This window comes from Hermetia illucens, chromosome 1, assembly GCF_905115235.1.
Source record: "Hermetia illucens chromosome 1, iHerIll2.2.curated.20191125, whole genome shotgun sequence".
NCBI classification, from domain to species: domain Eukaryota; kingdom Metazoa; phylum Arthropoda; class Insecta; order Diptera; family Stratiomyidae; genus Hermetia; species Hermetia illucens.
In genome coordinates this window covers 52,841,212-52,868,699 of record NC_051849.1, presented here as the reverse complement: position 1 = coordinate 52,868,699, position 27,488 = coordinate 52,841,212, and the positions used below count along the sequence as shown (strand labels likewise).

The 27,488-nt window shown below is 41.6% G+C and overlaps 1 protein-coding gene across 4 annotated transcripts; it reads right to left on the bottom strand.

Moving 5' to 3' along the window:
• Positions 1-550: 550 nt before the first annotated feature.
• Positions 551-22,285, bottom strand: LOC119646906 (cytochrome P450 6B7-like). Of its 4 annotated transcripts, none has more exons than XM_038047574.1 (12): positions 22,016-22,283; positions 21,746-21,949; positions 12,335-12,528; positions 12,021-12,258; positions 5,771-5,875; positions 5,557-5,711; positions 5,347-5,471; positions 5,201-5,289; positions 5,006-5,132; positions 1,000-1,147; positions 812-933; positions 551-732 (listed from the first exon to the last, which is right to left on the bottom strand). In XM_038047574.1, the coding sequence occupies exons 3-12, from the start codon at positions 12,517-12,519 to the stop codon at positions 563-565; spliced, it is 1,464 nt and encodes a 487-aa protein (XP_037903502.1). In that variant the 5' UTR covers positions 12,520-12,528; positions 21,746-21,949; positions 22,016-22,283; the 3' UTR covers positions 551-562. The 4 variants fall into 4 exon arrangements, with proteins under 4 accessions (XP_037903502.1, XP_037903503.1, XP_037903505.1 ...); XM_038047575.1 differs by lacking the exons at positions 21,746-21,949; positions 22,016-22,283 and adding exons at positions 21,135-21,295; positions 21,363-21,591; XM_038047577.1 differs by lacking the exon at positions 21,746-21,949 and having other exon boundaries at positions 22,016-22,285.
• Positions 22,286-27,488: the final 5,203 nt, after the last annotated feature.

Here is a 27,488-nt window from a genome sequence, read left to right as displayed (position 1 = left end):
ATGGTATTATTAAAATCGTATCCGGGCAAAATGAAAACGTTGCAAAAAAGCGCCCTATTGACAAACTCTGCCAGTTGCCAAAGCCAACCACTCTACCCTCACAGAGATCCCAAAAAGTCAAATCCAGAGTAGAAAAGCAGAAAGTAAACGGAAGAAGATTCATATTGCACCCTGTACCTGACATTGAAAAGTGGTAAGCTCAACGCCAATACAGAATATTGGCTAATTTTTAACTTTTCTTACCTACAGACTTTACAGACTTTGAGATATTTAATTTGGGGACAAATAACCAGCTAATTGTTCCGCAAAAAAGCGGTTCCCTCCCCCATGAGAAAGGCTTTTTCAGAAACTTCACAAATAAAAAAAATCATGTTTTTTTGATCATTTCAAGCATTTGTTCAGATATCCTTTTATAAACGAAATTTCCTGCCGGTTTGACCAACTTACCTGTAATTTTTCTGCACTATTCATATATTGACAGTAGTCAACCTGAAATTTAAATGCTCATTCGTCATCCCCTAACAAAAAAATGTATGTATATTTTTGACTTTTTTTATTAATGTCATTTATAAAGTGGATGGAAATTTAGCCAAATGCCCTCTTCATAAAACAATTTTAACGTTTTCATTGAAAAATTCAATTGTAAACTAGTTTTCGTTGAAACTCGTACTTCCTTTCTTGAGATTATTTTCGCAATTCCTACCTTCGTTTGCAGGAACGTATATATCATACCTGGAAGGCACAAAAAATAGCATTAGCACTCCATATAAATAAAACTAAATTTTCAAATATTAAATGAATCTAAACATACCTAAACAATATTGAGACTCTTTACCAAACCCTAAGAAAGGATATTTGATATCCTTTTTATCACCAAAATTCAAATACCTTTCTGGATTGAAATGATCTGGATCTTCATAATGGTACTGATCCCTGAAAATGTGGAAAATAAATCTTTTAAACTTATCTAAACCAATGTCAAGTGGTGGCTCTACTTACAGATGAATCGAGTGAATTGGAATCACTACTCGGACATCTTCATCCAATTGCACGTTCTCTGTTAAGTCATCGAATTGAGGTGGAATTTCATGTTTCCTACTGCATTTCAGATTCAAAACAAATAAATGCGAATGGAGTCGAAGAGTTTCTGAAAATTCAAGAAGATATTTTACTACCGCGTTAAACTAGTACTTTTTCTAATTTCAATTTTGTCGGTTCTATCCACGCCTTCTAAATGAATCTAAATAAAATATAATTCATTTTTTCCTGGAATGGGATGTATTATTTATTAGTATATACGTATTTCGGGCACAAGTTGTGCCCTTCTTCAGTACCTGATCAATTAAGATATTAATTCTTATGTTGCCAGGGGTCACCCTTGCCACCTCTCTCAGAAACTTCGATTGCACGTTGGCCGTGTCGTAGTTCAATATATTTCCTTCTGATTCCCTTACGATCGCCAGGCTCCCTTGCGGTCTAACTTCCTCCTGTTCCCGCGTTCCTTGATGATTTCTACGTTGTTCCATGTGATGCTATGTCTCTCTTCAATCATGTGCCGTGCTATCATTGATTTCAGAATTGTGCTCCTCCTTTTCTTTTTTCTGGCCGTTTCCGCATCCCTCTCGTGCTCTTCCCAGCGTACCGAAACTATTCTTTTAGTTTGTCCTATGTAGCATTTTTCACAACCTCATGTCATGTTTATTCCACTGGATTCATATTTTAGTTTCCTGTCCTTGGGGATCTCCGCCTGTTTTTGAGCTGGTGAATACCACCCGATGGCACCACCACCGTTCTTATCAGTTACGACGAAGCCGCAGAGTGTGTAACCCCTATTCTTCTTTTCCCTTTCAAGTTATTAACAAAGGATGTCATTGTCCTTATTTCTTGCCGTTTCGCCTTTTTCCACATGAGTCTTTCAATAATTCACCGTTGGAAGCCGTTCTTCCCTCCGGTGTCGATTATATACTCCTTTTCTTTCACAACTCTTTCAGCACTGAGAGATACGATGAACAAACGGTGGATCATGACATCTGGTATCGTTCGCCATGTATGTGTGGGCTTCCTGTAGATGTCAAAATAGACCCTCTTCTCCTCTCTAATGATCCTTAAATAAAAAAACCGGAGTTCTCCATTGACCTCCACCCCCATTGTAAATTTAAGGCTCCGATGTACCCTATTCAGGACCTCCAGCATCTCCTCCACTGTGTCTTCACGAACAATTTTGAAAATGTCATCTAGATGCCTTGACTAGATCTTTGGAATGTAGATCATTCGCAATCTTGTCCATGAATATGTCACTCAAATAGCGTGAATAGGGGTTCCCCATTGCCACCCCTCTGGTTCCTTTGTAGAACTTCCCTCCCCATGACAAAGATGTGGGACTTTTACTCAGTAGCCAGTCCTCCAGACACAAAAGCGCCCTCTTGACTGGGATGCTTGCAAACAAAGCCTATTCCCGATGGCTTTTCCAGCGAGTAGTCCCCCTAGTTCCTTAAACCTATTCGACAGCCACTTGGCGATATTTTGTGTGGGCGAGTTTGTGGCTGCTATAATTTCCCGGAATTCGTAGCCTTTATTCTTGGCAGCACGGGGTTGGACATCCAAAGTTTGGCTGGATTCTCAATAATGAGTTCCTGAGTTCAAAGTATCCTCCCACCCAATTTTTTTCGAACATAGCCACGTCATATTCCGTCTTCTTCGCTACTACGACCGCATTTCCTTTGTCCGCTTTTAAATAAAATACCGGTTTTTCTTTTATTGCCTTCATAACTTTCCTTTAACATTGGGCTATCCGTAATTCCTTGAGGGCAAGTTCATTATCATAAGGGAACCAAAAAGGAACAGATTAAACCACGACACGGGAAACGCGAAATAGAAGCTTCTGAGAGAGGTGGCAAAGGTGACACCAGGCAACATTAGTGCCTCCACGATCTCTAATTAAGTAACCGCGTAGCTATTATAAGATCTTAATGTAAAATTTCAATAATTATAGCATAGAATATGAATTAATGTTTTGGTTAATAAGACACTGAAGATGAACACAACTCGCGAGGAGGTATGCGCTATAAAGGCGGAGTATACATCAGCAAAAAGAAGAGTCCGCAGAGCGATAAATATGTAAAAGCAAAGCTCGTGGCTAGTAGAACTTAGTCAACGAGGTAAATGAGGATCCGCGTGGACTTGGCTCTAAACTTGTCACCTGGAAAATTATTATTATTCCCCAGACATTCCATACGGGTTGATATCAACAGGGCGGAAGGCAATGCGGACTACCCTCTTTTCACAATGAAAGAGTTCGAAGAAGCAATTCTCACATTGAAAAATAGGTAAGCGCCAAGTTTTTATGGTATCCCGGCAGAAGGGAGCAAACTGGTGTTCCGCCAGCGACAGATAATACTCCTTATAACGCTTGGTGTCAGAAATGTCATGGTTTCAACCTTGCGAACCGAAGTTGACCAGAAAGGGAATCCCAAACCTGAGTCACATATGGATTGGTGAGTTGACGATAAGGTCTTAGAGAGGGCTGCAGCTGAAGTCTCCGCGATGGTAGGGGCCCTATATCTACCATGAGACGACTTCTTATGGGAGCAACGCAGGCTGTTCTGCTCTATGGTGCGCAGGTATGCATATTTCATTGATAAGGAGGTGTGTCGTAAGCACCTTGCCCACGTACAGAGACGGAGAGCTTTACGAACGGCATCTGCTTATCACACTGTCTCTAAACCAGTCATGATGGTGATCGCAGGAGTGATTCCCGTTGCCCTCCTAGCTAAGGACCGTAAAGCCATCTGCAACTGCAAGAGTGAAGATTTCAGAAAGGTGGTTGCCCGTGAAGAACGTTAACACACACTTATCCAGTGGCAAACTTCTTGGCAAAGTGAGCCAAGCAGCAAATGGACTTCGCGGCTTATCTATATTTTAGATCTATGGCTGAACCGAAGGCACGGGGATTGATTATTTCCTTAGCCAACTTCCAAATGGGCATGAATGTCTTCAGTCTTTCCTGCACAAGATTGGGAAGGCACGACCTCCTCTTTTTTTGCAATGGCGGACAACGCTGAACACACCTTCATCAGCAGCAAGAAGACTATACACGAGGAAAACAACTTCAGCGGTAAAGGGGCACAGAATCTCATTGTCCCTTCGGGTGGGGACGAGGTAGGTAAGTGGTATTGGTGTATCAATGTCACCTAGATGGTTTTCTTTTGTGTGTTATTCCAGCAGAAAACGGATGCATCCAAAAGATTCATCCTGGATGCATACACTTATTTCTTCCTCACTTCCAAGGAGAGGAAACATGAATCTATTGTTGAGAATGTTACACGTGTTTCTTAAGCTTCCCATAGAGGAGTTTTAAATCGTCATTCGCTAAGTGATTCCTTTAAGATCCATTAGCATTATTCTGAAAGGAAGCCGTAAACAGTTGCACAATGCCTGTTGTTATGACAGTCGCTGCCACGTGCTCGCAGCAATTCGCAGCCAGTTGCTCGCAACCAAGTGGGCGAACGCCAATGCACTGTATGACATACACGGCACTAACACCAGCCCTTATGCGCGGATTTCGATCGCGTAACTCCCATCGCGGTCGAACTTGTGCAAGACCCCCGTCTCCATAAAATTTCAAAAAATGTGCTGCGAGTTGAATCTCCTGTGTATAGTCTTTTTGGTCAGCTTGTTCTCCCCCCCCATTTGTGAAAGGAATTTCCCGACGTAAAAGCTCCCTAAGCAGGGAGAGGGGGAGCTAGTCCGAAGTAATGTGTCAAACGGCTTCAGGGTAGTTATCAGATAAAAGGGAGCTATTTAATTGATAGTCCGACGCCGTACCGTTGCGAAACTACGATACTGTGCATAAACGCAATTACCTTCCCTACTCCAAAGAAAATTGGTGCCAGATTTAGCAATAAAAACTTTTCGGCAAAACGGAATTTCGTCTTTTGATTTGCATTAATTTTTTTAATAATTGTTAATTCTTCAAATTAAAATTTTTAAAGTTATTACGACTCACCAAATAGGACGGCATCAAGATAGTACAATTTTTCAACTACTTTCTCGGTTAGTTCACCGTTGTTCAAATACAAGTTTTCAAATATTTCGGCTCTTACTTTCCTTTGAATATCATCATGCATGGCAAGCTGTAAGTAATTATTCATAAATAGTAAATCTAAACGAATTCTTAAATATTGAAATACAATCCACGAACCTGATATAAACAGAACGCCATCAGTGAGTTGGCTGCCTCGAATGCCTCCATGAGCCCCAACAAGTAGTTAATTACAATTGCATTATTAACTGGAAAATAAATTATTAGGATATAACCAAATGCACTAACTTAAGGCTTTCACTTACCTTCGTATCCTGGCAGAATCAGCGTGTCAAAGAAACATTTCTCGGTATGAAAAGCACCTCGCCTGCTTCGGATTTCGTTTTTAACAGCGGTGCCCACTATATGACCGATATTTTTTTGAGAAATTCTATTAAATTTAATTTATTACAATTTCAATTTATCAAATTATTGAAATATAACTACATTTCATTATCTTATTCATTCATACTCACGCTTCTTTCATAAAACACATCCACAGACTTGATGAATGGTTTGTAAAGTATTTTCTGTAGAAATTCAAATAAATTGAATTTTCGTCTAGGAAGCAATTTGCTTTGATGTGAATGGCAGCCAAAATTAGAGATTCCAAAGTGAATTTTGTTGTTAACTGAAGTTATAGACAAACTAAAATTATTAGAAACGTGAATAATAATATTCTGATATTACTTCTTTTGCCTCGAAACCTTCAAAATTTGGTAGTTTCGGTGCGTCATTGATATAATCCAGAAGTTCATTGGATACTGTATGAATTTTTGAATAGTTGTCAGCAAACTGAAAGAGGAAAACATAGAATAAGCTTAAACCTTGTCTATAGATATACATATGTATATGCATATATATTTAATAAATATAAAGAATGCCTTCTCCTCCGAAATTTTTTTTTTCAAAATTAAAATTACTCTCTCAATTTTGAAGTGAAAATCTCCTATCAAGCCAATTTACAAGTGAAAGGGGGGTGTAGGGTATCAAATAAAAGGGTTCAATTGCTTTTCAGAACTGATGATATTGTTAATACAGGGCAAATAGGGGATAGGGGAGCTAGGGCTCAAAATGTATGCCCCGAAATGTGTAAGAAGTCTCGTTCTAAGAACCTATTCAACCGAAAAATATGAAAATAATCACAGTGGTGCATCCATACGAAATCTAGGCCTCAAAATACATCCCAATCTGATATCCGCTTAAAAAAAGTTAATAAGAGCATATTAAACCCCCTTAAGTTAATCCGAGCAGTACAAAATTTGGTACAATTATGAGTAATAATATATTGCATAATTTGGAACAAAAATCCAAATATTATTAACAAAGTTACAGAAGGTCAAAAATTTCCCGTGAATTCGCACTCTGTCTCTATCGCATTCTAACACGTCAACAAATAAAGTGAACTCATATAAACGGCGGAGTTGGGGGTATTCTTCAATATAATGGCCTGGGGATGTTAAGGCAGGAAGGGAACCTCAAAGGCGGCGCCTTACAATACATATGAGGCTGGGGAAACATGCAATCCGCCGTGGATCCTCCTTTTCGACCGCGGCACTCGGGTTCGGAATTTTACGATTCCGCGAGCGCCGTAGAGCCGTTATTTTTAAGGTTACCCTATTAAAATCGGTTCAATGTCTGTCTGTCTATCCGTCTGCCTGTCTGTCACAAACACTTTTCTCAGAAACGGCTGTACCGAGTAATACGAAATTTGGTGAGAAGGTGGGAACTGTGGAGCCCTGGACATGCAGTGAGTGATATCCTTCTACATTGAGATTTAGGGGGGTCCCCATACATGTAAAAGGGGGGTGTAAAATTTGTTTTCACCGAATATACTCATGTGGGGTATTAAATGAAAGGTCTCGATTAGTACTTTTCGAAACCGGTCTTAGTTTCGAGATTTATTAGAAAGGCGGGGAGTGCGAGTGGTGGAAAATGATGATTTCTTTAACAGACCCATTCTCAGAAACTACCAAACCGAAAAATCTGAAAAAAATCATGAAGCTGCCTCTATATGGTGCCCAGGCCTCAAAATACTCTCCATATTGATGTCTGTTAAAATTAAGTTAAGAATAGTGTATTACCATATTTTTGGGAAAATTGAGTAAAACCCCCCTTAAGTTTATCTCAGAGTTATGAAAGTTGGTAGTTGTATAAAATATAATATGAATCATATTATCCCCATTAAAATCACTGACTTTACCCTGTAAATCTACTGCAACAAAATATCAATATCATAGTAAAGTGGGTAGTCAGACATGCATATACATAACGGGCTACGTACAAATGGGATAGTTCTACACTCAAATATATTCACAGAAGACACAAACAAAACCTTTGATACTTGAAGCGCCCAGCTTCCGGTTTCCCGACTTGTTTTATTTTCATTCCTATTTAGCTAGGGTGATATTATTTCGGTAGGCTTGCGCGAGTCCCCTTTTTAAGGTTTTGTGTAATTCAAATCGATTTAATTTCTGTTTTTCACATGCATTTTTCTCGAAGACGGTTATAGCAATTGACACCAAATTTGGTGAGAAGGTGGGAAAGGCGAACATTCAGACTTGCAGTTACATCATTCTAAGTCGAATTTAAGGGGCAGGGTGGGGGTCCCCATATATGCAAAAGGGGGTGTAAATTTTTCTTTTACTAAATATAGTCACGTTGGGCATCAATGCAAATCTCGGCCAGTGTTTTCGGAAGCCATTCTTAGTTTTGACATTTGTTGGAAAGGTGGGGAGTGCTGAGTGCTGTTGATTATTTTTCAGAATCCGGTGCAGTCCAGCGCATCGGAAAGGACATCTGACTTTTTGTAAAACAACACGTGAGGAATCATTTTAGGTTTTTGGTACTGGTAGCTCTCCCCTCTTGGCGTTTGCGACCACTCTGAATGGTCTTTAGGCAGACATCAGTGACTAAATGAAAATCGATAGGTGAAAACTCCGATGAATAAAATAGGCGAACGAGAAATTTATACCTTGGCTCCAAATGCTTTCAAACCATCCTTTACGAATGCAGTAAGATTTCATGGTGAAAAAATGGACTACGTGCTCTTCGCAATGTTTGAACTGAGTCGAGACGAACGGAATGGAAGTTTAGCAATGCAAATGATTTCTCTCTAGGAAATATATATGGTTGCTATTTACTCCTTGGTGGGGTATAGCACGTTAACCACACCTATGCGACATCGTTGCATTTACCTGAGATGCTCTTCAGCCCCCCCCCCTCACGACTTCCCGAGACGCTCGCACTCGTTCTCTACTGTTTTGCGTCAAGTGCCCTTGGGACAACTCACTCGTGGGCGCAATGCAATTGTCGCTCTTCTTTAATATATGACCTATCCACTGCCACGCCTTCCGATCACATCGCATGCCAGTGCCAACCTTGCACGTCCTACGTTTAAGATAATGTCAGCCCAGACAAATGTTAGCGAAACCTTGGAGTTTTTGAGTAACATAGCATATAGCAACACAGAAAAAATATTTGCGCAGAACAGTCTCACCTTAATCTTGTTGTTGAAACCACTGCATCTAGAGAGTCCTAGAAACAGGGCAGCAAAAGTGGATCTAGCGTTGTTACTGCGTCGGTCAACGATCAAGTCCGGTACCGCCGTCGGAAGAAACCAAGCTTAATAGATATACAAATTCATCGGCGTCTTAGTCGCTTTATCCATTAATGCAGATAGCGAAAATGTAATTAATCGTCAGACTAAGAACCTTGGTTTTATTGGTATTTATCTTGAATCTTGACGAACATCTCCTTCTTCCACTTTTTAGGGAAGGTCTCGGATTCCCATGAATTCCGTACCAAAAACTTTGCGAAGAGACCGTCAAGCCGGTCGATGTTTAACTTGAGGAATCCTAGCCCGTCAACTCTGCGAGAACTCACGCAACACGCAAGTAAACCTAAGTGACCTCAATTGTTACGCATATCCAGAAGACAACCCCTAAATTCACTTCTGATCACAAAGTGGTCGATTTTATTGCTCGTACGGTACCAGTCACTTGAAACCCAACTGATATTATGGCAGGCTATATTTCCGAACAATGTGCCACCAATGATGAGCCGGTGGCAGTTGCAGAAATTTACGAATCTCTCACCATTATCCTTACGGTCACCAAGACCATTCTTTCCCGCCACATGTCCGACCATTGTGTTGTTAGGGTGCACATTGACATTCAGATCACTCATCACTATCACAATGTAACCTTTAAAAAACCTCCCCTGAACTGCATTTAATTGCTCGAAGAAAGCATCCTTCTCCACTATATCAGAAGTCTTTGTTGGTGCGTAGCTTTGTACAATTCTAACTTGGACCGGAATCATGTAGTTAGAAATCTTTCAGAAACCAGCTTCCAGGTCAAGAGAGCCCGATACCGAACTCGCGTTTGCTACCACTTGGCTTTCCAGAATACAAAAGAACATCGTCATTAGTGTGGCAAGAGGAAGATGAGTACTCGCCAGAGTCCCACCATTTTACTTCGCTTAAGCCCAAACTGTCCAGCTTATATCGTTGTAATTCCCGCTCAAGCTAGAGAAAGCGAGCATTCTAAGGACACTCGCTACCGTTCTCAAGGAGTATTCGCACATTTCAGAAACCAATCAAAGTTCAAAAATAGAGGAGCAGGGATGTTATTCTTGAACCCCAACTCACAGGACTTCCTTCAGGAAAACAGTAATAAAAATGCGTCGCAATTTTTCATGTTAATCAGAGAAAGACAAGTAAAGTAACAACAAAATTAATTCCGGTGAACAAATTTCGATTCTTAGTATCTCCCAAGAAGGAAGCAGTTAGCAGGCATTATGACAACGAACACCAAAGAGCAGGCATGTATACAGGTTTTGAAATTGAATGAATTTTTTGTTTCTTGGGTTCAATTCTCAAATTGCGGCCTTTTTCTTGACCCTACGTCCATTTTAATTAAGTAAGTTTTAAGGGAAAGGCAACTTCTGTAAAAAATTAAACAATAAAAGTGCTCTCGATTTCTTGCTTGGTCCAGTAAGTGTCTAAAAGTCCAGTAAGTGTCTGAAAGAAATTAGCAACGTCACACTTTAAACTTCTTAATACTAGGGAAGCACTGCTGATTGTCAGAGAAAATTAATAAGGTTCTATAGAAAACGGCAGAATTAATTAATTAAAAATTATAATAAGTGTGATGATAGTGGAACTGAAACAAAATCTGATTCTGTGAATATCCTATACTCCACCAAGTAGTGAACAGAAAACACTAATTGCGCAACAACCAGTATCCGGTCCAGCCTTGTCTTAATAAGAAGTTCCAATTTTTTTAGTTTTGAGCCGAGGTCCGTCAACTCGATATCTCTAACAACAGTCTTGTATCCTGGCCTACGCGAATCTAAGAACATCCCCCAAAGGCAGAATACGTGTAGACCTTGCTTGAAGAAAATGTTTTTGGGTAGCTTTATCTAATGTATAAGGAGTACGGAGAGCTCCATATAAAGGGCAGGACAGTCTTGTACTCTTCTTCTAATTATTTGTAGATAGTGGAGCCAACCACTTCGATTTCAGATAGTAAATCAGGGAATAGTGTTCCATTAACATCTTATGTGGATTTTTAAGGTTTTGTTTGTGAAACACTTTGATGCTGGTGATTAATTTGTGGATCCATCAACCCTCCCGTTCCCACCGTTCTTGTCACTTGCTTAACGATTCCTCCCTTACGGCATTTCTAACGTGTCGATCAGAAGAAGAAGGTCTTCATCTCGTCGGGTAAAATGTCGATCGGTAACATTCCGGCTACCGCGTAAGTCGCTTCGTCTGAGATGGTTCAAAAAACATAGCACATTCTTAAGGCGCTCTTTCCCTAAGCCGTCTTCATTTTTTCAGCATTGCATGCGGTACGCAATGCAGTTGCTCAAACTGGCGCTGCGTAGAGCAGTATAGAGCACACCACTCTGGCTATGCACGGGTGTATCGCGGGCTACCATCATTTGGCATCATCCTTTCCAGGGCCATGTGTAATAACTAAAATAAATTAAAGATCGTCAAACGATAAGTAAAGTGTAAAGTGGCCGAATAACCAAGAGAGGAGTGCTATCCCAAACACCTAAAAAGACGGCGGAAATTATCGTGAAGGTCCACCCCCAAATCTTGAAGCTCTACCGAAGCGCACCGTCGACAGGTGCTTATACGCCTCTGTGCTAGCCAGGCTCGGGAATGTGAGGGGAGGTGGGTACCCTGAGCACTTCAATCCTCCACATGTCATTGTATAAAATTTACGTGTCTGCGTTGGTCCGCACCGGATCTTGAAAAATAAAGCAAACATGGGGATTGTGGGATGAGTTAAACCTAGAAATAAAAGAAAGAAAAAACAAGTCGGGAAACCGGAAGCTAGGCGCTTCAGGTATGAAAGGTTTTGTGTATTTCTTTTATAAAGAGATTTGACTGTACGTTTGTCCCATTAGTATGTATGTATAATAGCACATAATATATGCATATATTATGTGAGAATATCCACTTTCTAGTAATATTTGCATTCGAAGTCTTGAATTTGCGCACAAGCAACAACTTTGACCTATTATAACTTTGTTAGTAATAGTGCGATTTTTACCAAATTTGGTAGGATCATGCTCTATGCTATAGCCTACATTACTGCTTCGTGATTCTATGAGGAACTCAAGGGGGGTTTTCCTGTCAATTACTAAAAATTATAGTAGTATAGTACTATTATTAACTTTATTTGAACAGGTATCGGTATGGAGGGTATTTTGGGGCCTAGGCACCATACAATGGCAGCATCTTGACCTTTTCAGTAGTTTCTGCGAATGTCCGTTAAAGAAATGATCACTTCCAAACACCCGCACCTGTCCAACAAATGTCAATACTAAGACCAGCTTCGAAAAGTACTAACCGAGACCTTTAATTTGATATCAACCAAAATAAAGTTGATAAAGCATACGCATATCCTTAATATTTACTCACTTTTTCCCGTGATAATAACTTTCGTATTTCTGGCTGAATAGATTTCTGCTTCCAAACCTTCGTATTCACCACATTTTCCTTCCATATTAGATAAATATTTTCATTAACAGTAAAGTCAGTTTCATAGTTTCGGGATAAGTCCCCACAGAGGACTCGATTGATCAGTTCGATGTCTTTTAAAACTACACATGGCATATGATACTTATAGAAAGCAACATATTTGGCTTTTGGAAAATATCTAAAGAGATAAAAAAGAAAATTTAGATTAAAAATGTTGTTTTATGTTTATATTCTATGTTTTTTCTGATATTTACCCATAAACTTCATCAATAACATCAACAAAATGTTTCTGCATAAAGAAACATTCAAAATAATTTCCAAATATAGGCAGTGGGGGTGGTCCTTGTACTCTCCTTCGAGTCCAATAACTGTATTGCCATTTGAAAATAAGACAAAGCACTAGAACGATAAGGGCTAGTGTTCCGCTTGTGTAGTCCATGTTGGGATCCTGAAAAATGGAGACGACGTTAATTCCCCATTGAAGAAGCATCTTTATGTATTGAAAATGACACCAGAATTTTAGAAAAAAACTTCCAAACTTAAATCAAAAACACACATATTTGAACGTATGTTACTAAACGTAAATATATAGTAGTTGTAAATATTCATTCATGCTACCGCATGCGGTCAATGATTTTGATAAGGTTTTATCGACCTAAAGAAGTATTTCCGACCTTCAGTTTCAAACCTTCTTACAAACGAGCAATTACTGATTGTAATGCCGAAAGTAATGTTTTCAATTGTAAAGCGGTCAAGGGGATGACATTTTTTACCATAGATTGCAAATACATTAATTAAAAAAAGTATGCTATTTGCACAGATAGGACGCATTCAATTCGCATTGCAATTTATTACCAAAAACGGGCACAGTTTTCAGAAAATTTCCCAAACAATGCAATTTGCGAATTTATCAATTATGGTATTTAAAAGGAAAGTATTAAGTAAGTGTAAAAACTTAATTGTTTATTGATTACATACATAGGTACTCTCGTCCGTACACATCCATTGTTTACTTGATTAAGTTCATAACAGAAAACGTTTTGCTTTTTTTCATAAAGCGGAATTTTATCAGTGCAGATAACGCGAAATTATATAACAACAATGCGTATCTCGCATTCATTGTGAGTTCCGAATTCGGGAGGAAAGTGACACAGTCTATTGAATGAAATCTTGCTTGCTCATTTTCAAGGACTGGTGGTAAACAGATAACATTAAAATCGACTGGGTTTCTGTCCCTCTGTCTATCACACGCAATGTACTCAGAACGGTTGAACTTTTGCCCACGAAATTTGATAGAAATGTGGGTATGTCATTACTGCATGCAATGAGTGACATAATTTTCCATTGAGTTTAACACGTTTAGTACTGGCATTAGTCAACCGTGATGATTCGGATATTTGGGCTGCTTAAGTTCAGCTCGAGATGACCGGCGGCCGTCCCGTCCCCCCCGAGCAGAACCGATTTGTAAAAATGGAAAATTTACTCTCTATGACCTTCCCCGACGATTACCTACCTTGGCTTGGTGAGCGAGCTCAGTAAGGAGGATCCTTCGGGAAATCAAACATGCCACCTGAAGCTAAGCGGTAATCAAAACCCCAAGCCAAGGTGTGACTAACGCGTCGAGGGCTGAAAGGTCACAGTGGTTAAGATATGGCCGTGAAAGATGAACTCTGGGTACCAGTGACCCCCAATTTTAACTAGCCTTGTCTCGGCAGAACGGGGCTCTAACGAAATCGACTATTTTCCCCGGTAAAACAAAAGACAACTATAAAGAAACTAGAAATTTAAAAAGCAAAAGAAATCAACAGCATTTTGATCATGACGACCAACTTTGGGGCGAAGGGGCAACCCTGAGCTCTTCGATGGAGAACCTGAGTCTAGACTCAGATTTGCCACTTATTCAAATGGGAACCAACCCTATTGGGACCCAGTCCTCAGTGGACGAACCGAAGCAGTCTCCTCCTGTCAGCATTCCTCACCCTGGGCTACAATCCGCACAACCTGCCGAGGCTTAAGTCTTACGTACCTTACCATCCATCTTCGGGCAGCAAACAGCCTTCTGGCAAAAAGCCCTCGAGCAAACAGCCTTCAGACAAAAAACAACCACTGCCAATGTTGAAGGGAAAGGAATGTCTGGGGCGTATGTGGCTAAGTGCAAACCAAATCGGCAGCGGTATTCTGACGACTTCAACTATTCGGCTCAAATGGCCGCAAAGAAGGCTCGGCCAGCATTGGCTAAATCTTCATTTGCAACCAAGGCTATTGAAGCCAGTGAACGGGTATGAGTGGATTAGGAGAAACTGTTGACTTGCTATGTGCCAATGAAAGTGATAGACCCCGTTCCTGCATGGTGGTTTCAAAAGATCTCCAAGTTACAGCACAACGATCTAATTGACCATAAAAAGCCAACAGGGAGATAAGGATATTCTATGGTGTTCTTGTTATTTCACTAATGACGTCGACGAAGTTCCCAGTGAAACATTCATCATAGCTAACCAATATACCAAAAATAAAGGCTTGGAAATAATAGTAGGATGTGATGTTTACGCCCGCCATATATGCTAGGGAAGCTCCAACATCAACACGAGAGGATGGAGACTATTGGAGTATCTGGTAGGAACCGAATTGCAGATCCTCAATTTGGGTAATGAACCCACTTTCTTCAACGTGGTCAGGCAGGCTGTCATCGACATCACGGTAGCATCCTGACATTGTGGCTCTTGTCAGGGAGTCGAGAGTATCAAACGATATCACGCTCTCGGATCACAGGCGCAGTGACTTCGTACTGGGCATGGATCCACCTCCACTCATTCTATTTTGGAAGCCAAGTAAGACAGGTTGGGCAACGTACAAAACAGAACTCACCCGAATTATGATTACTGGAAGACGCATCAAATCCATCGCTGGAATTGAAAAAACAACCCAGATGATCACAACTAGCATGAAAGGATATAACTCACTATATGCGTGAGCTTTCACAGTTCCCACCTTTCCACCAAATTTGGTGTCAATCGCTATAACCGTCTCCGAGAGAAATGGCGGACGGACAGACAGACGGACAAACAAAAGGCGATTTCAGCTTTTCGTAAATGAATTTCCAACAGCTGAATTTAAACCATTGCCACGCAGCTCAGGAACTGCTCTCTCAAAGCGTGCTTGAAAATGAAATTGACGTTGCCATTATATGCGAATATTACAAAGACTTCCACAGTGGTATCTTTATATCAGACAGAAGGGGCAATCTGGGCTTGCGGAGATCGAGAAATCGAAAATACGAGCAATAGGACGAAAGACGGATTCACACGAGCTTAAGTAGGCGGCGTTTACATATTCAGCTGCTACACAGCGCCAAGCCTCACGCTACATAATTTCGTACTGATGATGGAAAAATTAGCTTCCGAAGAAAGCCGCCACAACCCAATAATAATAGCTGGCGATTTTAACTCTGTGGCCGAAGATTAGGGTAGTCGCAAAGCAAATGCTAGAGGCCGCATATTGCTCGAAGTATTTCCACGTGTGAATGTCGTTCTGGCAAATACCAGCGGCGGAAATACTTTTCGGAGACGGGATATGGGATCGGTAGTAGACCTTACGTTTGTTAGCGATACATTATCTAAGGAACTCCAATGGCAGGTGAGCGAGGAATATACGCGCAGTGACCATCAGGCTATCATCTTCCAGATGGAGCGTACGACAGGAGAAAAGCGAATCAAGAAAACTGCAGTATCGGTTTGGACATCTAAAAAACTGGATAAAGAAATATTCGAGGAAATACTTCTGCAGGAAGCGATGCCGGTGGGAAATGCACGAGAAAGGGTAGCGCAGGTTCATGAAAAGATTCAAACAGTGTGTAACGCTTCCATGCCCGCAGCTTGGTACTCAAGAAACGAATGCCCAACTTGGTGGAATCCCGAAATCAAGGAACTTCGTAAAGTTTGCCTTAAAGCCAGAAGACACAGCCAACGTAGCAGAAACTGGACTGAGTCTGAAGAGTTGCACAACCAATATAAGAAGACGAGGAAAGAATTGCAAGCAGTCCTCTCTAGAAGTAAAACTGAACACTTCAAGAGGCTATGCAAGGAAGCGGACTTCGACCCATGAGGAGGTGCATACAAGACAGTTATGGCATCAATTAAAGGTAAGCGCTCACCGCTTACCTGATTTGCTGAGAGGCAAGATCTACTATCAATGCGATCAGCATGGTGACTGAAATTGAGGAAAAAGCAATGGGGGTCAATAAATCTTGCGCGGTAGTTACTCTCGACGTGAAGAATGCCTTCATCATCATCATCATCAACGGCGCAACAACCGGTATCCGGTCTAGGCCTGCCTTAATAAGGAACTCCAGACATCCCGGTTTTGCGAAGAAGTCCATCAATTCGATATCCCTAAAAGCTGTTTGGCGTCCTGACCTACGCCATCGCTACATCTTAGGCAGGGTGTGCCTCGTCTTCTTTTTCTACCATAGATATTGCCCATATAGACTTTCCGGGTGGGATCATCCTCATCTATACGAATAAAGTGACCGGCCCACAGTAACCTATTCAGCCGGATTTTATCCACAACTGGACGGTCATGGTATCGCTCATAGATTTCGTCATTGTGTAGGCTACGGAATCGTCCATCCTCATGTAGGGGTCCAAAAATTCTTTGGAGGATTCTTCTCTCGAACGCGACCAAGAGTTCTCAATTTTTCTTGCTAAGAACCCAAGTCTTATACAGTAAGATCTTTGACCCTATGGTGAGACGTTTCGAGCGGAACAGTTTTTGTGGGCTGACAATAACCGTGCGCTGATTTCATCATCGTACCTGTTATCGGCTGTGATTTTCGACCCTAGATAGGAGAAATTGTCAACGTCTCGAAGTTGTATTCTCCTATCCTTATTCTTCCTGTTTGACCAGTGCGGTTTGATGTTGCTGGTTGGTTCGTCTTAGGTGCTGACGTTGCCACCATATATTTTGACTTGCTTTCATTGATGTGCAGCCCAAGATCTCGCGCCAATTTCCGCCTGCTCAATCTGGATGAAGGCAGTTTGTACGTCTCGCGTGGTTCTTCCCATGATGTCAATATCGTCAGCATAGGCCAGTAGTTGGGTGGACTTAAAGAGGACCGTACCTCTTGCATTTACATCAGCATCACGGAGAAGGATACCTTCTACGAGGCAGTAGAACAAACCCTCGAAGCCTGTCCCAGATATGATATCACAATCATACTTGGGGATTTTAACAGCCAAGTAGGGAAGGAGCCCGTATTCAGGCGATACGTTGGCTCCCATAGGTTACACGAAAAAACAAATGATAACGGACTGCGGATTATTCAATTAGCAGGGTCACACGAAATGGTTGTTGGAAGTACCTGGTCGGTGGAATATGGACAGCAGTTGCACCATCTGTTCATCGACTTTAAAGCCGCCTATGATAGCATAGCCAGGGGAAAACTGGACTGTACACGGATTATTCAATTAACAGGGTCACACGAAATGGTTGTTGCAAGTACCTAGTTTGTGCGGAAAGCGGTCCACAAACATACGTGGGCCTCTCCAGACGGGACCACTTTCAACCAAATTGACCACGTGTTGATCGAACGCCGCCAACTCTCAGCCTTGATGAATGTCAGAACATATAGGGGGGGCCAATATAGGCTCGGATCATTATCTCGTTGGCATGGTGCTCCGAGCTCGAATAAAAATACCACCTAGAATCCCATCTGACAATCAGGTGAGAGTGAACACTCAAGCCATCCACAACACAACCCTCCGCGACACCTATAAGAGGGAAATGGATGCCGCAATAACCGCAGTCAACAGAGGACCTGGAGATGAAGCATCAACACATGATCTTCACAATCACCTGAAAAGCGTTATCATGGATACGGTCACAAGCATACTTAGCGCCAGCCGCAAAAGGAGTCGGAACGGCTGGTTTGACGATGAATATAAGCTAGCAACGGAACGGAAGAATGCCGCATACCGAGTAATGTTGCATTCTCAAAGAACACGGGCACGCGCAGAAACTTATCACGAACTCCGGCGAGCGAAGAAGCGACTTGACAGACGGAAAAAGGAAGCCTAGGAGAACCAACAAGTCTGTGAACTAGAAAAGTACAGGGAGCAACCGCACCAGGCGCGCAAGTTTTACCAACAAGTGAACAGGATGAAGCCTTATACACCTCGATGCTCATCCTACCGAGACAAAGAGGCAAATCTGATTTCCGAAAGAATGGGCATATTGGAGCGATGGGTTGAGTACTTTGATGAGTTACTGAACAACCAGAACATCGGCGAGTTGGAGGTCCCGCAAACTGAAGACGACGAGCAAATACTCCCACCACCAAGTTTAGGAGAAACAGTCCGTGCAATTCATCGGTTAAAAAATCATAAGTCGCCAGGGGCCGATGGAATTACAACCGAATTGGTTAAATATGGAGGCGACCAATTACACCAAGTGGTTCATCAATTTGTGCTCAAGGTATGGGACAGCGAGTCAATGCCTTACGATTGGTAACGCAGCATTTTCTGTCTCATACATAAAAAGGGAGATATCACACAGTGCAGCAATTATAGAGGTATCACGTTGATACCTAAGATAAGATATTCTCCGCTATCTAGCTAGGCCGGATAGCCCCATACGCCCAGAATATCATTGGCCCATACCAAAGAGGTTTCACTCCATGCAAATCAGCAAGACATCAGATTTTCTCTCAGCGGCAAGCGATGGAAAAACTGTTAGAATATGGACAGCATTTGCACCATCTATTCATCGACTTTAAAGCCGCCTATGAGAGCATAGCCAGGGTAAAACTGTACACGGCCATGAGAGAATTCGGTATCCCGACGAAATTGGTAAGACTGACTAGGCTGACCCTGACCAATGTGCAAAGCCAGATAAAAGCAGCAGGATCACTTTCAAGACCATTCGACATTAACAACGGTCTACGACAAGGGGATGCCCTATCATGCGTCCTCTTTAACCTGGCCCTGGAGAAAGTAATCGGTGATGCTGATGTAAATGCAAGAGGTACGATCCTCTTTAAGTCCACCTAACTACTGGCCTATACTGACGATATCGACATCATGGGAAGAACGATCAAAGACATACAAACTGCCAGATCGAGCAGGCGGCAATTGATACGAGATCTTTGGCTGCACATCAATGAAGGCAAGACAAAGTATATGGTAGCAACGTTAGCACAAAAAACCAACCAACCAACAACATCAAACCGCACTGGTCAAACAGGAAGAATAAGGATAGGAGAATACAACTTTGAGACCGTTGATAATTTCTCCTATCTAGGGTCGAAAATCACAACCGATAACAGCTACGATGATGAAATTCGCGCACGGTTGTTGTCAGCCAACAGAGCCTATTTCAGTTTACAAAAACTGTTCCGCTCGAAACGTCTCACCATAGGGTCAAAGCTTTTACTGTACAAGACTATGATCTTGCCAGTCCTCATGTATTCCTCTGAAACTTGGGTTCTTAGCAAGAAAAATTTGAGAATCCTCCAAAGAGTTTTTTGCCCCCTACATGAGGATGGACGATTAGTTGTGGATAAAAGCCGGCTCAATAGGCTACGGTGGGCGGGTCACTTAATCCGTATGGAGGAGGATGATCCCACCCGGAAAGTCTATAAGGGCAATATCTATGGTAGAAAAAGAAGACGAGGCACACCCTGCCTAAGATGGAGCGATGACGTAGCTCAGGGCGCCAGACTGCTTTTAGAGATATCGAATTGGTGGACCTAGGCGCAAAACCGGGATGTCTGGAGTTCCTTATTAAGGCAGGCCTAAACCGGATACCGGTTGTTGCGCCGTTGATGATGATGATGAATTCATGGACATCGGCGCAAAACCGATATGTCTGGAGTTCCTTACTATGACATACCGAGACCAGACACCGGTTGTTGCGCCGCTGATGATGATGATTATTAGTCCTAGAGAAATGTATGCAACAATCCCGCTGAAACGCTTAGGTGATGATGATAGTGCCTGTTCCCTACTCATCTCTCAAAGGGGCTCAATTTTGATCGTCAATTTTGAAGCCATTTTGACCACTTTAAAAAATCACCGATAATAGGATCCAAATAGCTTGATTAGCGCGGTATAGCTCCACATGGGGGCTTATAGACTTGATTATTCAGACTAAATTTACTTTTCTTCACTCGTCTCTTAAGTACGTAGACTTGGGATTTTCCTAATGGAGGTTAAACGTCCAAGCTTCTATTATCAGATCAATTTGGGCTAAGGTTATCTGACATTGAATTTTTCAAACATTGATGGAATAAAAATGCAATTACGAAAGTTTACTACTTTGGTAAACAAGTTGAAATACCCGAGAATAATTAAAACAAAAATATTCACAAAATTTGTACACGCATACGAAGAAAAGCCAGAATATTGTATATACATTGAATTCAAGCATAAACATTTGATCGAATTTGTTGATAGAATGGAGCTAGAAGCAATTTTCTAAGCTAATTGATTTTAAAAAAATCAGCACGGTTTTCATAGACAGTCATTCAGTTCAATTGAATCTTACTAATCGAAGCTTGAATGTGTTAATGGAAAAAAAACATTTAAAGCATCAGAGTGACTTCATCTAAAGTGTATATGCCGGTAGATGACATGTATCTACATCTATCTATCTACAAAACACATTCGGCAATCGAATTTCTTAGCTTGACTTTTAACTATCAATAAAACCTCGTTTAAAAGAAATATACACATATTGAAGCACCAATTGACCAAATCAAAAGCAAACAGAATTCAGCTTTTCATTTATAAACAAATACAAGTGATAACCTTCTATTTGACAAAGTAACCGGTTAGTTAGTATATGGCAACTTGAAAATAGCACAACCACCATGCGAGCTTTGCTGGGTAACGTATGCATAAATATCAAAGTTATTTGCATAACAAATTTCTACCGATTTTACAGAAGAATGACTTAAAAATAAAAAACAAGCTTATCTTGCATTCTACAAGAATTTTCACGTTTACCAACTATTTACGCAACTCTACCTGCAACGCATGTGCCCCTCACCACCCACCTCACCTTGCGACACCAAAGGAACTTCTCAAGTTGATAAATGCCGAATCCGTTAAAATTGATTATCAGCAATTATCACCACATGAATATCAGAGGCAACATGTCCAGTTGGTTTAAAAGGTTTTCCGATAGCCGATTTGTATGAAAATTAGCAAATGGTATTATGGCTGTAATGGACGAAGTAAACAATTTTTAATCCAGTCACGGAATTATTCAGTGGCAGTGACAATATACTTATTTGATGATTGAGTACTCAGCACTAAGCCCAGAAACAATGAAGTTCATTATATTGTATCTATCCAGATCGATAAAATTGCGAAAGTAATTAAAAGCAAATCAGTGCGAAGTGCATTATAAAGCGCACCGGCAGCAACTTTGCGAATCGAGGCAATCCGCAAGCTTAAGGCAATGAAGTCTTCTGATTTGCTCAAAAATCTTTTTCTTTCAGTATTCCTGCTCATTGTTTACAAAAAGATACAACGATCTTGCGAAACACCACCGTCTCCACGCAAGCACAAAACGCTTTGATAGTTTCACATTTTCCACCTCTGCCTGAATTACTATGCATGAAATCGTGTGGAATGTTATTAAATATTTACTGATATTACAGCACTCACCACTGCAACAGAAATTGTTTTTTTCGACTCGATTAATTAACTGAGTGGTTTCATTAAATTTTTATATTTTTGAATTGTTTATCACTTTTTTCACGAATTTCGAGCCGCTTCCTTAGTTTTCCGCAATATGTTTTCTTCTCCTTTATTTTCTTGTTACTTCACCGGCACGCAACACACATTGGAGCCTTCCCAGAAACGCACAAACTGTTCCGGTTCATAGACGCAATTAAAAGATCAAGTCCATAGTGTTGATCATCAAAGATAGTTCACCTGAGTTATTCTTAGTATCTGATAGGTGCGATTATTATCACGTCGGGCAAGGGTATGTGATACTCCTCTTTTTCAGCAAAGTCGTTCGGAGGCGTATTTCGCACTATACTCGTGTCGAGCACCGAAAAAAGTCAGCATCTTCCCAATCCCACTGGCAGCAGCTGTTGGTAGCTTTTATTCTATTTACTAAAGTTTGATAGGGGGCGATTGATCGCGTCGCGATTACGATGACTGCACACTACGACCTACAATCACTTCAATTTCGAGCTTTGCACACAATCTACGTACTATATTTAATCTGACTCTCCGCGAAAACTTTACGTGGGGAAAAATCGAAATTTTATCAAAATGCCGACCACTCACAATCTTTTGAGTATATATTATAGCGTAGAGCGGGAAAACTTCGATATTTTGGCATTTAAAAAAAGATATTAATTTATTTACGTAATTTGAGTGTTCAGATGATACAGTGTGCGAAATAACTATGCCATTTGTAGAGAACGGACCTGTCGACAAATGAATATTATTAATAAAAAGCATTTAAAATTTAAATTAAATTAATTACCATTTAATTACCAATTAATTAAATTAAATTAAATTTTATCAATAATATAAGAATTAATTAATAAAATATAACCCATACTCGAGTTGGTGATCTGAAGGATGCTCTGCTGTCCGAATTCCTGCGACGTGTAAAGCTGGTGCTGAAATCGCATCTCTCGGGGAAGAATAAAATAAGCGCGTTGAATATATTCGCTCGCCCTTCACTGGCTTATGTATTCGGAATATTGCCACGGGACGAAGACCGATCTGGAAAACGTCCAGCGGCGGATACGGACAACTATGTCCAAATTCCGAATGCATCATCCAAAGTCTGCCGTAGAGCGGATGAACCTGCTCTGTGATTTCGGAGCTAGGGGCGTGGTTGACGTAGCGGCACAACATCATCGCCAAGTCGGCTCGCTGCGCGCTTATTTTTACAGCAGGGAGCAGGCGAGTCTCTTGCATGCGGCTGTTTGTAAGGCAGACTGTGGACTGACTCCACTCAACTTGAAGGATCGATCTTTCAATCCTCTGAGTCGGGTGAAGTCGGACCAAGAGCGGATCGATGAATGGAAGTCGAAGGCAATGCGCGGTAAACACGTGAATTGTCTTTGGCAGCCATTTGTGGATTTGCATTTGTCGAACAGATGGCTGTATGCTGGGGAGCTATTTGCTGAGACGGAGGGGTTCATGTATTCCATTCAGGACGGCATGGTCGCCACCTGAGCTTATAAAAAGCTCATCATGATAGAACTGGTGGAGAACGACCAGTGCAGAATGTGTGGTTCAGCGTTAGAGACGTTGGACCATCTCATTTCTGGCCGTACTGTTATGGCACCGGTGGAATACATCACCAGGCATAATGCTGTATGTAAGGTTATCCATCAAAACCTTGCATACAAGCCTAACGTACTGTAAGTTGACAAGACGCTCCGCGTATATGATTGATGTTGCTATCCCCCATAATAGCAACATCGAACGGAAATACGTGGAGAAGAAGGTGAACAATGAGCCATTGACTCGGGAAATCAAAGAAATGTGGCGTCTCGAGCGGGTGGTTGTAGTTCCCATAATATTGGCAGCTACAGGTATTGTACCTAAATCCCTCACGGCTTCCCTTGATGTCCTGGGACTTTCGCACAGTCTGCTTCAAACCATGCAGAAGTACACCATTCTGCATACGTGCTCGATGTTGCGGGGAGTACTCGACGGATTCTCCCATTGACCTACCACCGGCCACTACCACCAGCGCCTCTTTAGTTTTTAAGAAGGTAGGATCGCCCGAGCCTAAATGCTTGGCACTTAGTGCTAATATTAGGCAAAATCCGGCATCGGCCGAGATTGTGATAACTGAGGAAAAAAAATTTAAAACTTGAATTAAATTTTATCAATAATATAAAAAGATATTTATATTATGAAAATGTCTCAGAAGAGGGTGCTAACCAGGCTGGTTGCAGTAGTCACAAGTGCGGCAATGATGGCCCTGAAGAGGGAAAACTGGGTGAGTTGTTAACTGATGAAAAAAATAACCCAAGTAAGACTGAAAATTTTAAAAATGGTCCGACCGGGGCCACATGTACCACCCGAAATAAATAAAAGGGGGAAAGGGTACCCCCCCCATTAACGTATGTGAATTAAGTGGTAGAGATCTAGCCACTCTACTTAATGGGATCGCGGCGCTCTCGAATTTTATTATTAAAAAGACGGGGGCCGAGAGAGTCCAAATCACAAATTTAAAAAAGTAGCGGATTACATACAAGAAAGCACGGGAGGTCCTCGAGCGAGTGAAGGCTCTTCACTTCACATACACCCCAAAGGAAGAGAAGTTGCAAAGCGTCCTTCTGAAAGGCTTGCATGCGGAGGAAGAGCCCGATGAGGTGTTTAAAATGCTCCGGCAGGCGGGAACTGAGGTCAAGTTTGTCTCAGTGTCACGTTTTAGTACGAGGAGGTCCATTTTGGAAAAACGAATTCTGCCGCACTGACTCGTGCAGATAAGCCCGGAGAGCCGGGGAAGCGATCTGATTTCAGCGCCTGCTAAGGGGCGTATTTCGCCCCTTAGCAGGCGTCCACTGCCGAAGATCCCAGCGCTATGGCCACTCTGCAGTGAACGGTCAAATGTCCTTACGATATGTAAAGTGCGGAAAAGGTCATAGCGCAACCAAATGTTCGCTGACTGAAACAGAGGGCAAGAAAAAAACCTTCTGTGTCAACTGCGAAAGCAGAGGGCATCCGATTTCCTACCGTGGATGTCTTGCATACCGCAATGTTAAGGTCACAAGATGCCAAGATCGGTACAAAGGACGAAGGGGTCAGCGGCGTTGAACGGTACCATCCCTTCGGCACCAGTTGTCCCTAGGATCACGTTTTCAAAAGTAATCTGACAAGGCGAAGCTAAGAAGCCCCAACAGGATGCAAGTGGCGGATAAACACCATCCTCAATCAAAATATTAACCATGCACAGCAGCATACACTACACGTACACAATACAAAAATAAACAGAGGAGGAAATTCATACATTCTGTCAATCTATGCAGTGGAAAACAATCGAGCCAAGTTCAAGGAAGAGTTCCATTCTCTGTTACTCGAACTGAACAGGCTGTATAATTATTATATTATAGCCGGCGACTTGAATGCTAAGCATACCTCGTGGCTAAACGCCACTAACAATCCCAGAGGGGTATTCCTCAAATCTTGGATAGAGCAATACCAGATAGAGTATAAATGCAAATTATACGGGTCAGAGAGTCCAACCTGGCAACGGGCAACTTCCTATCTGGATTTCTGCATTGCTCACGCGCGTCTTTACTTTAATTTTAGGAATTCTCAACGGAAACTACAGATTCGTCCTTGCGATAACGACCATAACGCTATTCTCATTGAGATTCTGTCTGATGGACGAAGAGTTCGCCTTAGCGTCCATAGGCTGAACTTCAAACAAACAGATTTGAAAAAATTCCAAGAGAGGTTTATTCGGAGATATCGAGAGGAATGCACACCTCTTGATGGGGAAAACGATAGTACAGTTGCGCCAGGTGACAGGAACTTGAGCAATGACGAGATACTTCAGTATCTTCTCAAGCTGAAGAACTTAACGCTGGATACAATTGAACAAGTCGTCCCTAAGATTAAACCTCGCAATATTATGGAAGGATACGAAACTGCAGCCATAAAGCAGTTGAAAAATGTAAAAAGCCTTCTGCTCACTCGGGTCAACAAAATCTATCGGAGATATGGGGACTATCATCATCCCATAATGGTTGAGTTCAAATCACTTCTTAAGATCGCACGGGATCTTATCCGTCAACATTACATAAATGAAGTGAATTCCTAATGGCGGGAGAAGTTAAGAGGTATTTCGCCAAGCGATACAGATTCCATGTTTACAAAGATAAATATATTATTCCGGAAGAAGTCATGAGTAACTGTGCCGAGAATTAAAGTCGGTGGCAGCGAGATACAACACCTTATTGACTCAGGTATAGACACGAATAGTGTAACTGCTGATGCGCAAGGCAATTACATCGTGATGGATGATGCTCTGAAACTCGAACTTATAGGGGAGCACTTTGAATCGGTGCATCGGCCCAGAGCGGACTTAGAGCCAACATGGCTTTCGAAAATTGTAGAAGGAGATGTCCACAATTTCAAATATAGCCTGAACGGCACTACAGTTCTCCAGTTTAGCTCTGCGTTGCAGGCTGATCTCATACCGAGTGATAATCTGCTTGATTACTTTGTCTCATGTGTTGAGTTAACTTCCATATTCAGAAGAGTAAACAATAAGAGATCATCCGGTATGGATGCCATTTCCAACGTGGTCCTCAGGCATTTACCAGACATTGCCATTCGTAATTATTGCATTTTGTTCAACAATTTATTGAACAATTCCTTCTTTCCAGGACAATGGAAGAAAACCCGAGTGTTTCCGATCTTGAAGAGTACTAAGTACTAAGAGCTACCGCCCAATCAGTTTGCTGCCTAACATCAGCAAGGTGTTTGAGGTTTTGGTATTGAAAGCCTTGAACGTGCATACCAAGAGGAAAGAATTATTGTAGAATGCGCAATTCGGATTTCGATCTGGACATTCGAAAATACATCAATAATGAAGGTAAAGTCAGATATTTGCTGGCGGATTAATAATGGTGAGTGCGTAGTGCGTGCCTGCCTTATGGACATGGAGAAGCCCTTTGATACCGTTTGGTTGGATGGATTGATTTTCAGGCTGCTGAAGAACAGGTTTCCCAGCCACCTCGTAGCGATGGTGTGTAGTATGCTGTATGGCAAGAGCTTTGTCATTACGGACGGAAATCTTACTACTAGTAGAGAATTTCATGTTCTCAATGGATTACAGCAAGGGACAGTGACTGCACCTACACTTTCCCAATATTTGCCGGCGAATTACTCAACTCGTTCGAGTTTAATAAATCTCCTAAAAGGTCGTTGGTTGCCTTTGCTGACGATCTGATAGCCTACACGGCACACAAGAAGGTAAGTGAGATGCAAGTTGAACTTCAGAAAATGTTCAATGATATTAAAATCTTCACGAACAGCTGACGAAAAGTGTGAAACAATTCTGTTTCGAAATTCCTTGGCGTACGCCAGCAGGAACTTGAAAAAGAATTGGAGAGATTTCCATATTGTTGCGAACGTGGATATTTCTGAGCGCATTCCTCATAAGAAGTGCGTTAGATACCTAGGCGTGCGCCTTGACGAGCGCCTCCAATTTAACGAACATGTTAAGGTTGCGCGCTGTGAATTGCTTCGAAAACTCTTTTATGCTCCATATCTTTGCCGGAAGGTTAAGATTATTTGCTATCTTACTTTGGTTAGACCGGTGCTCACCTACGGATGTCCTATCTGGTTTAATTTGAGTGCTAGTCAAATGGAGAAAATAAGGATCTTTGAAAGGAGATGTCTGTGTGCTTCCACG